General features: G+C 41.4%; 1 protein-coding gene across 3 annotated transcripts in view; it reads right to left on the reverse strand.

Moving 5' to 3' along the window:
• The window catches only part of KNTC1 (kinetochore associated 1), a 51829-nt gene extending 37857 nt beyond the window's left edge, over nt 1–13972 (reverse strand). For all 3 annotated transcript variants that reach the window (XM_053669941.1, XM_037161102.2, XM_053669942.1), the window contains exons 1-20: nt 13894–13972; nt 11567–11737; nt 10012–10132; nt 8608–8723; nt 8169–8247; nt 7643–7720; nt 6651–6685; nt 6300–6410; nt 5470–5560; nt 5095–5147; nt 4748–4863; nt 4256–4307; nt 3615–3713; nt 2484–2527; nt 2313–2378; nt 2141–2216; nt 1690–1815; nt 1510–1599; nt 1050–1103; nt 315–376 (exon numbers count right to left, since the gene is read on the reverse strand). In XM_053669941.1, the coding sequence (XP_053525916.1) occupies nt 315–376; nt 1050–1103; nt 1510–1599; nt 1690–1815; nt 2141–2216; nt 2313–2378; nt 2484–2527; nt 3615–3713; nt 4256–4307; nt 4748–4863; nt 5095–5147; nt 5470–5560; nt 6300–6410; nt 6651–6685; nt 7643–7720; nt 8169–8247; nt 8608–8723; nt 10012–10132; nt 11567–11695 (1598 nt within the window). In that variant the 5' untranslated portion in view covers nt 11696–11737; nt 13894–13972. The remainder of the gene's footprint in view (nt 1–314; nt 377–1049; nt 1104–1509; nt 1600–1689; nt 1816–2140; nt 2217–2312; nt 2379–2483; nt 2528–3614; nt 3714–4255; nt 4308–4747; nt 4864–5094; nt 5148–5469; nt 5561–6299; nt 6411–6650; nt 6686–7642; nt 7721–8168; nt 8248–8607; nt 8724–10011; nt 10133–11566; nt 11738–13893) is intronic.
• Between the last annotated feature and the right edge of the window lie 231 nt (nt 13973–14203).

Here is a 14203-nt window from a genome sequence, read left to right on the forward strand (position 1 = left end):
CTGACTGGCCACAGGGGAAAAACAAAGCTTCCCTTCAGTGTTCATTTATCCCGAAAAATACGCTTGTCTGGGGCATATCAGTCAATCTGACAAAATCAGTTTCCAGATGTATAATTGCTGCAGTACAGGAATTTAAATTTGCATCTCAGCGTATCAGTTCCCACACACGGTGTAGGAAGTGGCTAAAGCTTAGCAGGAATGATATTTCCCGCCCCTGGAAAACCTGGATTCATTCAAAGCAATGCTGTATCTTTTATGATCTTCTAAACCTGAATCTAATTCACAATCTAAAATTTACAAATGAATGTACACACCTGAATTTTTCTGGTCCAAATGCTCCGTAAAAAGTAGTCAACTTTGCATGAGCTCTTAGCACCTGGAAAGGAGTAAACTGATTATCCAGATGTCGTTTGCAATAAAGTTAACGTCAGGCATTCCGTTTGCAGGGCCCGGCACATATTCTCATGCTGTCAATCCCCATGAACATGAGTGTCTTCATGTAACACAAAACAAAAGAGGTTGGAATAATGGAAACATTTCCAATCACATTCGATACAATAACACTGCAAGGGAAGAAGCCATTTGCACATTAATGGTGGGTCCCCTCAAAATCGCTCCACTCATGCCATGTGCCCTATACGGCTGCACCATTTTTTATCTTTTATACAGCATTTCTACTGCACGTTTCTATGTTTAGATACCAAACAGTCATCATTGTGTCTAAAGCCCAGTAACAGGCCACGCAGGTTTGCAGTGTCGGTGCAGTAGGCTGGATTACATGGCCTCGGTGTGTGTGTGGCAGGCTGTACATCCAGGGCCTTTGAAACACGTGTTTATAAGAGTCTGAGCCACACCGACAACATGGGCTGGGGAGCACGACCTGAGCTGCCCCTGGGCCACTGGGTGTGTAAGTGCACTCTGATGTTTGCACAGCGACACCACCACTGGACCACACACTTCTCAGAACGAATCCCGTTGTGAAGGGGTGCACGACTGTACTGCAAAGGTGTATGCACCCCTAAAGCAACCTATGAACATCACCGAGTTACCTCCTTTAAGCCGTAAGAGTAGGCAGGAACAGTTCTATCTTCTTTCTTCAAAAGCTAAGATGAACAACAAGAAACACGGTTAGAATATCTGCTATATTGGTTTTTACATCAAAGGAGTATTTTTGTGAATTCAAGGAAAAATTATCTCTAAAAATAAAATTGCATTGAACTCTGAGATAAAAAGTGAATAAAGAAATAATTTATCTTTAAAAATGCATTTTATGGGGGGGAAAAATAAAGCTCACAACACTGGTCCCATCTGTTATGCCTTGATTTTAAGGACTTAGTTAAGGATTTTAACTATCAATGGTATTGCCAGGTCAGCGAGGGGGGCAATCTACAGTAAAAAAAAAAAATGCACCTTTAAAAGGCCTATGATGGAAAAAGAATTCATTTTTTTAGATGATTTGTTTTGCATAAGATAAACTCACTCGTCTAAATAAATGCTATAAGAACTCACCCTGGTTTTGGCATAATTCAGCATTTCCTGCGTTGTTTCATAGGTTATCCACTGGGCCTCCAAGCAGTAATTCACCACAAATTCGTCGTCCTGTTTCATAAAGGCCAGACATAGTACAGTGACCTTTCATCGGTCCGGCTGTCTGTCGGGACACTCTAGCACATGGGAGGGAGAACACACCTGGATTTTATGGAGATTTTCCTTAGCTTCATCTATAAGCTTTTGCCATTCGGTCTGCTCACTGGTGTCCACAGAACTCAAAGCCAGTTTCTCCAATATATCATTTGCTTTTACTTTGTACACAAGCTGTAAAATAAATAGGCCACATCAAATAGCTTAAAGCAAAAAATGCCATCTCTCACCCTGGCTGGTGAGGCTCCGTGGGTTGAGTGTGGTCTCAAAAACTAAAATGATGGCTGGATCGGTCAGGGCATGTGCCTGGGTTGCCGGCCAGACCCCGGGTTGGGAGCGTGGGAGGGGCAACTGATTGAGGTTTCTCTCCCTCTCTTTCTCCCTCCCTTCCCCTCTCTCTGAAAAGTAAATGAAGTCTTTTTTTAAAATGCCGTCTCCTAGCATCTAGTACGCGAAGAAAATGCTTGTTCAATGAACAGATAAACTCCTGAGTGATTACCTCCACATCGAGTCCAAACTGAACAGCAAAGCTCTCGGCTTCAGCAAATCTGTGTTTGTGAAGCAGCCGACTCAACCTGTGACAGTCAAAAAAACTCCCGTAAAATCTTTATTAACCGGGGAACTGAACTTTTAAATTAAGGAGTGAGGCTTAAAAGAAAATGAGAAGTTACCTGTTTTCTGGTAAAGCTTCTGTAAGACATCTGAGCACTAAAACAGAGGCCGCATCTTCAGACAGACTGAAAAGTAAGTCATCCCTCTTAAGTACACTTGCCAGTGAGTATTGATAATTTTAACTTAGCTTTTATTTAACAGCTTATCTGATAAAACAAAACGTGACCTACTTTGTATCATTTCTGCATATTCTTTCCAGAAGGTATATGGTGTCCTGCAATGACGAGACATGCTTAAGGCAATCGAAATACAGAATTAACTCATTTTATAGTTACTAGAGTAACAACTGGTTTAGGAAGAAATGACCTAACAACGGAATTCTAAAATCACTGGGAAAACTGTTGGAGAAAAGGATGTTCCCATCGTCTCAAAATAACACCAGAGAAATCACCTACTAATTACACGGGGGAAAATGCGCCTTCACAGTGTGACATCTCACAGCTGCGCTAACCACGCAGCTAAATGTGACATCCCCAATGCAGGACAGCGGAAGTGAGCCCCTTACTGGGATGCAGTTAGGACACAGTGTTACACACCTGCGCAGTATTCTTGCCAGAAAAGATCGGCATGAACCTAATCATGACGGAACAAACAAATCCAAACAGAGAGAGATTCTGTAACACCAAAGCTTAGGGCTCAAAATATGTCAATGTCTTAGAAGACAAAGAGACCAGGGAACTCTTCCAGACTTAAGCAGACTGCCACGTGACCATGGCAATGAAATTGGCTACATGATGCTTGGATCAGGAGGAAAAAAAACAAAAACACATAGTTTAAAAACATAGCTTTGTGACACTTGATAATTTTGAATTCAGACGGTATATTTCACAATAGTTAAATTTTGTAAGTGTGATAACTGTGTTGTAGGAGAAGGCTCTTGTTCTTAGGAGATGCCTATTAAAGAGTTCAGGGGTGACAGTTCACGGAGTCAGCAATTCCCTTTTAACTGGTTTGGAAAAAATATAGTGTGGGTGTAAAAAGACATGAAACAAAGTAAAAAAAAATTTTAAGCTCAAGGTTAAAAATAAAATAAATGAAAGCAATAACCCCTTCCCCCCAATTATCTTTTAAATTTCCTGCGGAGATACAAGAAAATTTAAATGTGCAGTTGGCTGACATTTTATTTATTTTTCTTTTCTTTTTTTGAAATAAAGACTGACCTCGGGCCAAGTGTATTTGAGGACATCTGACAACACAGTTACAAACCCGTGATCTATCCAGGTTTTTCAGTAAAATCGCACTCGTGCTTAGCTTAGTTAGTCTTAATTTTTTAAGGTAGTTCAAAATATACATCAACTTACTGTGCTAATTCCTGTCTGCACCAGAGAAGAAACACTAGACACTTCCAAAGAGTAGAGTATTTCCATCATAGGCAGTGAATAGACCATGAGGTTTTTCATCTAAAAAAAAAGGCAGAGCAATGAATTCAGCAGGTCAGCATGATCCCCCGAGCACAAGTGGACACCTCACATTCAAGGGCACAGGTCACCACCCCTGGTGCACAGCGGCACGCGTCAACTGTTTTATAGGTAAGTCTGCCCTGGCGTTGCTTATATGTTTCACGTAAAATTATGTTCTGGTCCACTTTCCAAAGCTGTTGAACAAAAATCCACACACCTCTAGTCCATCCTACACATTGTAGTTAAGGTAAAGGTAATTCCTCAGTGTCAAACTATTTAAGCATCACTTTAATAAACATTGTCTTGTGGACTTCTTTATTCCATAGTGCTCCGATTATGCTCTGATTAAAAGGCGGAGTCGAGGCTTCTACCCATATTTTTAAGATGGGAAAAAAAGACCTCTTGCAAGGTTGTCTGTGACTCATCAGGCGTTTGCCGGACCTCAGAGCCAACACGCTGCGAGCAGCACCCGACACCTGCCTTCGTACTGACGCTGTTTCTAACACGCAGTGCGGGCACACGTGAGACAAATGTTCCAGTACCTTATTAGCAGTAGTTGTCAGAGCTACTAATTTGAGGTTGGTAATCCCTTGCCTAGAAGAGAGAAGATGTTTTAAGTGAATCAAGTAAGATTTGCCAATTGCTAGATATAAGCTAAGTCAAAGCGATAGTCTTGTATAAAAGTGAAAACTGATACACACAGATGACACTGAACTTGACTTCTGCACAGTTATGACCCAGACTGACACTTTTTTTTTGAGTGAGTTTTAAATCTGGATGCATGCATCAAGCAAGACTGAACTTGGCTTGTTTGCTTGCTTATTTATTTATTTATTTTGGACTGACACTCCAACACAATCACTGGAAGGTTGGTATTGTCTCTTCTCAGCAAATCTGGCCAACAGTGCAATGGTCTTTACCCCGTCAGTCTGTTCCCAGTGCTACTGAGGAGGCAACACTGAATGATCAGATCGGAACCAGGTAGGAAGCCTGGTCCTCACAGAAGGGCAATCGCTACTAGTATCATAATGTACCACGTGACTGAAGAAGGCGATTCTGCTTCCGTGGTAAGAAGAAACTCTTCCACGTGAAGAGAGGGCCAGTTCCATATGGGGGTTAGGGTGTAGATATCCCACAGGCTCAGCACGTTCTGCAAAAGAGGCATTTCTCATTGACATGTTTTCTCAATGACTACAAGTTTCCATTTCCGGTTCTACCTTTTGGCATGCATAAATATACATTCACTGAAATAAAGCATAGTACACAAGACAATAATTCATCCACCCTGGCTAAGGTCCGTATTCTTGACAGTTTGGCAACATTTTTGGTGTTAAGCACAATACCAAGAACTAACATCACAGGACAAATACCAAAAACGTACATCGGTATCGAGAACAAAAAGCAGATTGTCTATCAGCTGGAACTTCTTTGCACCTATAGGGGAGAAAGCAAGGTGCATAAGGATTATATTTCTGTGTCACATACAGCCACATTTAGACAGCAAACTAATATTCATGAACAAAAAGCTCCCATCCCCATTTATTCCTGTTTCCGTGTTTTCAGATGACCACTAACACGAAAAACTGCCAACACAAAGGCTAACGGGGTAACGTGTCAAGAACAGCCATGCATGTGAAGCACCACCAGTTCAGGGTGGCTCGTCTCAGACAACGGCCCACGTGCCAGACTCAGCACGTCGGCGTGAAGTGAGAACTCGCTGACCATCACCAAAAGCAGCTGCACCAGGTTCGTTTACCTTTAATAATATCTGCATCCATCACATTCGTGACCGTCATCGCTCTGAGAGGGTCTGGTTCCCACTTTGAGAACGCACAGGTCCCTGTCCCCTGCAGAGGCGACAGCAGTGCATCGGTGGCAGATCTGATTCTCAGACCTGAATTCTCCTCAGAGGAGAAGCATCTCAGCTGCACAGTCCTCAATTCAGAATCCACACGTATACATCTGAGCCCAGCTCACTGTCACCTTCCAGTCCCTCTCTCTGATAGCTGTCAAGAGGACAGCGGGGGAAGAACCGCGACCCGCTGCTGTTCTTCGCTGTCACGTGAGGAGTTAACGAGGAGGAGGTGCATTCAGGGAGAATAAACTCACTCTGAAGACACGGGGTAAACTTTAACTTAACCTACAGGGAGGCGCGAAAGTGGGTTTGCAGTTATTTGTATGGAGAATAACTAATAAATAATACAGGGAACCCGTTCCACACACTCACGACTGTAAACCTACTTTGGCCCCACCCTGTATAAATTTGGCAAGGAAAGATGTTGTAAATGCTGTAATTATATCAAATCGCTGCCTATTCCTTAATTGGATGCTGTATTTGTTGTTGTTTTTGCCCACGCTCATAATTGAAAGAAATGATAAATTTTAGACAAGGATTAGTGACCATAAAGATGCAATATTTTTTCCAATATACAAACTTAGGTTGACTTATGAATTTGTGACCTTAATTTTATAATTCCCATTTCTGTTGCACATTACAAATTTATCTGTAACTAACCCCAAACTATAACTTTTAACGAAGAGACATGTCAGAAACAAAACCCAAAGTTTTATAGCAAGAGTTATTACCCCGATGATCATAGGGATTCTGCTCGTGAAATCTCCAGGCACGAGACTGAGGCAGCCAAGAGCATGATAATTTTCAGTAGAAATAAAACTGGACTTGATTTGTCCTTGCAACTGCAAGATTTAAAAAGTAAAAATGTTATACATATACACTGCAGTCCAAATTCCTTAGAGTGACAAAAATCATTTTAAACCAATCAATTATACATGTGTTTTTAAATGGAAATGATATTAAAATGTTACATCAAGCTAATTCCCAAAAGGGCAGCCAGTAGACAGTTATATCCGGAAACACTCTCCTAAATCTCCATTACCTCTGCGTTTTGCGAAGACAGTGTAATTTCGTTTTCTTACCTTTTTTGCTTTATTCAGGTCTACGTTTTCAATCGCTGCATAAAAAGAGAAAGCGAGCTGGATGTATCGTACTCACTACAGAGCACACGCCACTCGCCCCCGGTGGCAGGGGAGGTGACGCACAGTCCAGTCAGAAGCACACGGGTCAGAAACCCCAAGGACACTGGCCACTCTGCCGGTTGGCCCTTGATCAACGACAGACACTGTGACGTGTGGTTCTCAGGGGACCGGCCAGGCTGCCCTCCGGTCCTTCCAGAGCCCCCCTTCCCTACTGAGAGGGTCTCCTGTTGAAACGGGCTCCAACTTCCCTATTCAAGTTCAGAAGTCCGACCCGCAAAGCCTCCACTTCACACTCCGTTTTGGAAGAGCTGTTTGACTTGTCTGCTCTTTTGTTAAGCTACGGAGAGCCACATATCTTAAATCTCATCGAATCCCCCGGACCTTGCAGGTTCTCGGCACATACAATTGTAGATTCAAAAAAAATATTTGTAGTGAAGGGGGAAATGGGATAACTATAATAGCATGACTAATAAAATATATCATATATATATATGATATATGTTGAATACATGCCCCAAACCAACTCCTCAATCTCTCCCAGCTCACAGGGATGTAGGGGCCACACCACTCGCTTAGCACATAGTAAGTTACTGCTAAGTTTGTATGTTAACAAGAATGTTAACATGTAGTTATCTGTCTCTGGGTTCATCATTCATTCCATCAAAAAGCACTTATCACTAGGATGGTGTCTGTGTGTCTTGTCTCCCCAGCTAAGCTGTTTATCCTGGAAGGCTATAAACAATTACATTTCTTCAGATTCTGCTACAGCCCTAACAGTGGAGAATAAGTATATTACCAACACTTAACAGTATACCCACTATCATAAAATGTAATTAAACTAAAATAATATTTTAAAGGGAATACTTAAAAATTTACTTCGAGAATAAGAATATTGCCACAAAATAATAATATGAAAGTAACACTTTACTTACCTTGTTGAATTTTTGCAAGCTGAAGGTTTGTGATACAAAAAAATCCATTGTTTGTAAGAAGCAGCATATAATAGGTACCTATTAACGTAAGATCAAGACAGTTTCTCTAAAAGGCACATGGATATAAAATTTAAGCCAGTATTTAAACTTAGCTTAAAAATAGCCATTTGCTCATTTAAATTCTAATCATCAAATAATATAGCAAAGATACAGTTAAAGTTTATTTACAAAGGATTCCAAAAACCATGTTAACTCCTTTGAAACTTTTATAAACCAGATTTCACACCCAGAGTGGGGGGAAACTTCAGATATATCAAAATAAATCCAGGTCCAGTTAACATTTGTTGAAATGAAAATCTGATAAATATGCTAGAATCTACCAAAATAAACACTTTAAAAGAACATAATGTCTCCTTGGTAATCTACAGAGCTCTCAAAACTGTAAAAATTACTTTAGAATATCCTATTTAGGAAAAGTACTTTTAAACCTCTGCAAAGAGTCATAAAAATTTGTCAAAAAACTTACCTTCATTTGAACTGTCTTCCTCTATGACCAGAGTTCGGTAAGTGCACTGATTTTCCCCGTTAGCTCTCTGGACAAAAGCCTAGTTGCAAATTAATTTCAAACAACAAGATTAAACCCAGAAAAACATAATCAAGGATTACAATCTTTAACATCGCAGAGCTATCAATGATCATTAGCAATAATCCTGCCTTCCTTCTAAGCATTTTAGTTTCAAAATAGAAAACTGTTTTGAACAGGCAGACTAACAATATGTTGCAACCCTTACTTTCACAACTTTGCATTTATTTATTTCCTACGTCTCTAAGGTATGATCCTTAAATTTCGCGTAAAGGTACACTATTCTTTTAGTTTAAAACACACGCAATGGTTGGCCCAAGCTGTGACTAAGAGATGACCGAGAATTTAGACAATGCAAGCAAGAAGCGTAACAGGGTCTTACGTTGGTGAGCAGTGTCTGCTTCGACGTCACGTGGATGAAATGCAAGTTGCCGCTCCTCTCCCCAACCAGAAGGAACTTCCCTTCCTGACATAGGCCGACTACATCCACTTCGGTATCTGAAAATTTCAAGTCAAAGTTATGAGCCTCCTTTAAAGAATGTGTATTTGCAATGCAAAAGAAACCTCTACATTCTTTCATTTAAAGTCAACTATCCAAGCTTCTTTTAAGCATATTTTAAAAAGTGATTAAAGTAAAATAGAATGCTAGACTCTTCATCAACCAACAAGTACAAGACTACCGAGCGCTTCTGCACCAAGCATTGCTCTAGGCCTTCTGCACACATGTCTGAGGCTATGGGTCCCACCTTCATGGAGCTCAAATTTTAAGGCAGTAACAGACAATTCAAACATGAGCACAGTAAACAAACTACATGACATGTAAGAAGGTGATAAACTCTCTGGAAAAAAAGAAAAAGTGGAGCAGGGAGAGAGTCCTGCAGAGAGCCAGGGTGCTCAGGACCACCATCCTTGACAAGGTGAGACAAGAGCAACGAGCGAGCAAGGACCTGAAGGACGTAAAGTCACTGTCAGCACAGCAGCAAGAGGCCTGCGGGGAGCGCAGTGGAGGCTGAGAGGGGGAGGGGTAAAAGCTGTGCTTGATAAATGGTGTAGGAATGGAAATCATTCAGCGACAACACCTTTATACAAATGTATCGGATAACACAGCCCACTACTGTGTTAGTGAAACTGAATTTTGTGGACCCATCCAGGTGGATAGGCTGAGATTCCACAAAATATGGGCATCTTGCCTCCACAGCGTGATCAAGACTGTGTTCTCACACACATAGCTTGATTCTTTTCAGTTGTTGGAGTTCTTACACAAATACTTCAACAACCATCTTCCTCTCAAAATGGCAGGAAAAGCTTTCACAATATTTTCACTGTTTTCCAGCACAATTACTCACTAGTCTCTTAATTTACCCTTAAGGCCATATTTGCATATAATTAAAGCTCTTTAACTCAATGATGAATTTATAATTAAAAAGCTTTTTACAGTGTTCTGCTTTCTAAAAGTATCCAGATATCTGATGATACTGAAATTATGTACAAGATTCAGGTGCTTGAACACAAGGGGGCCCAAGTGGTTATTCTGATATTTACAAAAGCCATGCAAGTAAATGGTCGCTTTACATGTGTTTCCCCTTAGACCTACTGAGAAGGGGTCAGCCCAGCATCCTGAATCTAGATACTCAGCATTAAAAAAGGCACTCAAGATTAATTTATTGAAATTAGTCCAATTTCAAGTCTTAGAAGTAATGGAGCGAAGAAATGGCAATGCGGCAGAAACTGGCAGCAAATACTTGACTTCCAATCCACCTACTGCTTTCCAGGGTGTTAGACGTACCAAATACCAGGTGCAGCTGAAGCGATCTACAGACACTGTCGAGCAGTATCACTGTCTGGTCTGCTACGATAATAAACCCGTCGCTTAAGCTGCATGCTTGTATCTTCGGACTTAATGAGGCCTGTGGGAGGAAAAAGCAGGACGAATATAAGACATTTTCACACATGCTTAACAACACTGATCACAGTCCACAGTATCACAGTCCCAAGCACCCAAGTGTAGAACTTGATACTCTTCTCTTTAGCCCATGTGTCTAAGTAGTCAAGTTTTCCTTTGCAGGGTGTATCTTGAATCCATTCAGAGTCTAAAATAGGGAAAGTCCAGGACTGCTAGGAAAGGGCAAAGCATTTCTACATACAAGTCTCGATTTCCTAAGGTCAGTCTTATGCCCGCAGGAGCCCGCAGGCATTAGCACAAATGACCCAAGACTGACATCAGGTTTGTGTCTGGAGCACCACCGGGAGGTGGACTGTAGCGAATCGTGAACTGGAGGGTACCTGCCCTTACATAACTCACTAAATCCCCTTGGAATGCCTAGCATGGCCACACCTTCCAATTTATCAAGAAAAGCTGCATCTTTATGTGAAATGTTCTGGTTTTTAAATACTGGCAGCTAAGTCAACATTTTAAAGAGCACTGTGCAAGCCAAATATGAATCTTGTTTTCAGTTCCTGTTGATGAGAGCTTCCCACCCATGTGTATCTTGAAGTAGCCGGGAGGCTTGGTGGCTGAAACACCCAGGTACTCACTAGCTGAGTGACCTTGGGCAAATGTCTCGCCTGACTCTGCTATAAAATAGGGATGATGATGGTGATAATAACAACAATACCTACAATGCTGGCTTTTGTGGAGAGTTTTGTAAGCCAATCAGTTCATTTCCTGCCTTCTTCAATGGCCACATTCTCCAGGTGTAATCCCTGAAAACTCCACCCCATCCTGACCCTTTCTTTATACTCTTGTATGGTGTGGCTCAGTGGGCTGGAGCACCAGCCCATAATCGGAAGGTTGCAGGTTCGATTCCAATCAGGGCACTTACCTATGTTGTGGTTCCAATACCCAATCCAGGCATGTTCAAGGGACAACCAATTAATGCTTCTCTCTCAAATCAATGTTTCTCTCCCTTCCTCTCTCTCTCTAAGGACAATGAAAAAGTATCCTCCAGGGAGGATTAAAAACAAATTTCCCTTGTTCATTGCTGACATACAGGGAAGCTGCTGACTTTGCATATTCGCCTTGTACCCCACCACCCTGCTGTAATCACTTATTATTCCAGTAGTTTCTTTGTCAATTTGTTTGGATTTTTGATGTGGACAATCATGTCATGTGAGAACAAAGACAGTTTTATTTCTTCCTTCCCCATGTGTAAAAGTTCAGTTTGGGAAACACAAATCTTAGGTTAATGTAAGGGGAATTCAGATGGAAATTTCCAATAATTTGAGACTGAACCTTGATTACCTGAGAAAGTGCTATGTTCATTCACAAAACACCAGGTAGCTTCTAGGCCTACTAAACACAGTAAAAATTGTGTGAGTAAAAACAGCATCAAAGTCATTACCTTTTCGGAGGAGATCTTTGCTAGCAAATCTACTTGGTATAAAGCAGTTCCGTGTTCTTTTCTGGATCCAACACTTAGGTACCCACTTCCTGTGTCATCACTTGTCAGTAGCTCAATATCATTCCACATGTTGCTGAGACTGTTCTCCCAATTCGGGAATCACTGCCTTCCCTGTGGCGAGATGCAAAATTAGAAACCGATTTATATTGTTAAAGAAAATCTAATTTCTTAGGAAATAACAAGGCTTTATCCAAAATATATATCAATAAGTAAAGATTTCCCTATCGTCCTATTTTTTCTGTAGTCACAAAGATACTTTGGACCAATCCGGATAAATGGAACTATAGCTCCAATTATCACAAGGTAAGAATGTAATTGTTTAGAAACACAATTCTGATCTGACCAATGTGTCCCAGAGTTTCTAATATTTTGTGTGCCTAACTTGAAATGATAACAAGTTCTCATTTGAAATAAATCTTTAATCAGTATAGCAACAAACAGCAAAAGCTCTGACGTCAGAATGTCTGGGATACCTTAGGATGGGAAGGTTCCCAATGAAGTTTACAAACAAGTTCATTAATGTTCCCAGTGTAGCACAAGAAATGAAAATGTTAAGGGGAGGAGGAAAGAATGTGGATTAGGTTTCTGACTGGACCAAAGAGTATACCTGTAACCGTAGGAGAGTCATTTAACCACTTCATCGACAAAGATTTATAAACTCATTTTATATGTGGTCTGGTTGAAAGTAAAATGTTAAGATAAAAAATGAAAAAACGATCCCTGGATGAAAACTTTAAGGCTGGTGGGGAACCATAACCGATTAATTAACAGTTGTTCTGATAACTGCTAACACGGTATGTTTTAAAATCTATGGAAGGGACAATTTTAGACTTTTGCTCTTTCACATTTGCTGGCCCTTTAGCAAGCAACTTAATCTTTGCTTCTCAATTCCCTAAACCATGGAACAAGAAGATCGTTGTACCCTCCTGAAAAGTTATGAGTTTTAAATGTTCACAAACCAATTCTTGGTTCCTGGCCAGCACTCAATTGTAAGGGCTAGAGAATTTATTATTGCTGTTGGAAGAAGCAACAGCAGTAATATTTGGGCTAGTGGATTAAGATCACAGGAATTTTTTATGTGTCAGTTGTGGTTGGTACGCAATGTTGTATTAGTTTCAGGTGGACAACAGTGATTAGAGGAAAAGAGTTCTTACCCAGAGCGTAAGCAAGGGCACAGAATCAAAGCATCGCAGAACAGACGATGGTTTTAGTGGCTGGTGCTTGGGTGGGAGTTGTGAGATTAAGACAGGAGGGAGGGAGTGAATCCTTTTAGGAATCAGTGAAGGCAGAGATCTTTGTCACTATGAAGTTAGTACCCTTGTAGGAGGGACCAACATAGAATAGTTAACATGTATTGAGTATATGTTAACAAGCAAGGTAGCTTGAAATGCTTTACTCATTTAGTGTACACAACAGCCCATTTTACAGCTGAGGTTAAATAAATGGCCGAGGTCACCTAAAGCAAGTAAATGAGGTAGCTAGACAAGAAAACTCAAATTCATGGCAGCTAATAACTATTACACTATGAGAAAAAATAAGAAAATGCACAAATAATCACACACTGAAATGTTTCAAAGCAAACGAAACAGTGCTAAGGGGCCCGGAGGGTCGTTTAAGGAGAACCTGCGTGGGAAGGGAAGGCGATGTCTGAGCGGGGACCAAATAGCAAGAAACCAACTATGCAAAGCTCAGTGGGTACAGGAATGCAAAGGCTCAGAGGCTGGGGCGAGTTCCAGGCTGCTGCCGAGCCATAGCAAGAGTGGAAGGGTGCTGGGGCTAAAAGAATCCTCGACTTCAATCAAGGTCGGGTATATCCTGAGCGTGAGGGGGAAGATACTAAACAGATGAGAGACATGATTTGATTAACGACTTGAGATCACTCTGGCTGCTGGCTAGAGAGTAGATTAGCGACAGAATTACGCACAAATGAAACAGTATCAGGTAGCTCAGATTGTTAGAACGACATCCCCAGACACCAAGGTTGCAGGTTTGATCCCGGGTCAGGACACATTCAAGAATCAACCAATGAATGCATAAATAAGTGGAACAACAAGTCCATGTTTCTCTCTCTCCCTCAAGAATAGAAATAAAAGAAACAATATCAACTACACCACCACACACAAGCGCTCTGTTGGAATTGGGGCCAGCAAGAACCCACTCCAACTTCTCCCAACAGGGTCTTGAAGGGAAAATACCCAGAACTGTTCTAAGGATGCTGCTATTTAGACCTCAACTCACTCCCACCTTCCTACAGCAGCGTAACTCACCTGCAATTGAAGAAACTAAAGCGGAACACGTAAACTGACCGCCCCTCCTTCCGACTCCCCCCAACCGCCTCTAATCTTCAGGTTCTAGCCTATATTTAAATTGGCGGGAGAAGACCAAGACCAACCCCTTTTACGGCGGCCGGAGAAGGCCAAGATTGATATAGACTCGAAATAGGAAGTCGCTCCACCCTAAATTCCATCCTTTCCGGTCGCCAGGCTGCGCAATCGTGGGTGTATTCTTGGCTCCGCCCCTCCCCCCTGGCTTTACACGCCCTCTTCAAAAGAACAACCAATCACTGCCACGAACCGC

Source organism: Artibeus jamaicensis, unplaced genomic scaffold, assembly GCF_021234435.1.
Source record: "Artibeus jamaicensis isolate MK-2021 breed Jamaican fruit bat unplaced genomic scaffold, CSHL_Jam_final contig_525, whole genome shotgun sequence".
Classification (NCBI taxonomy): Eukaryota; Metazoa; Chordata; class Mammalia; order Chiroptera; family Phyllostomidae; genus Artibeus; species Artibeus jamaicensis.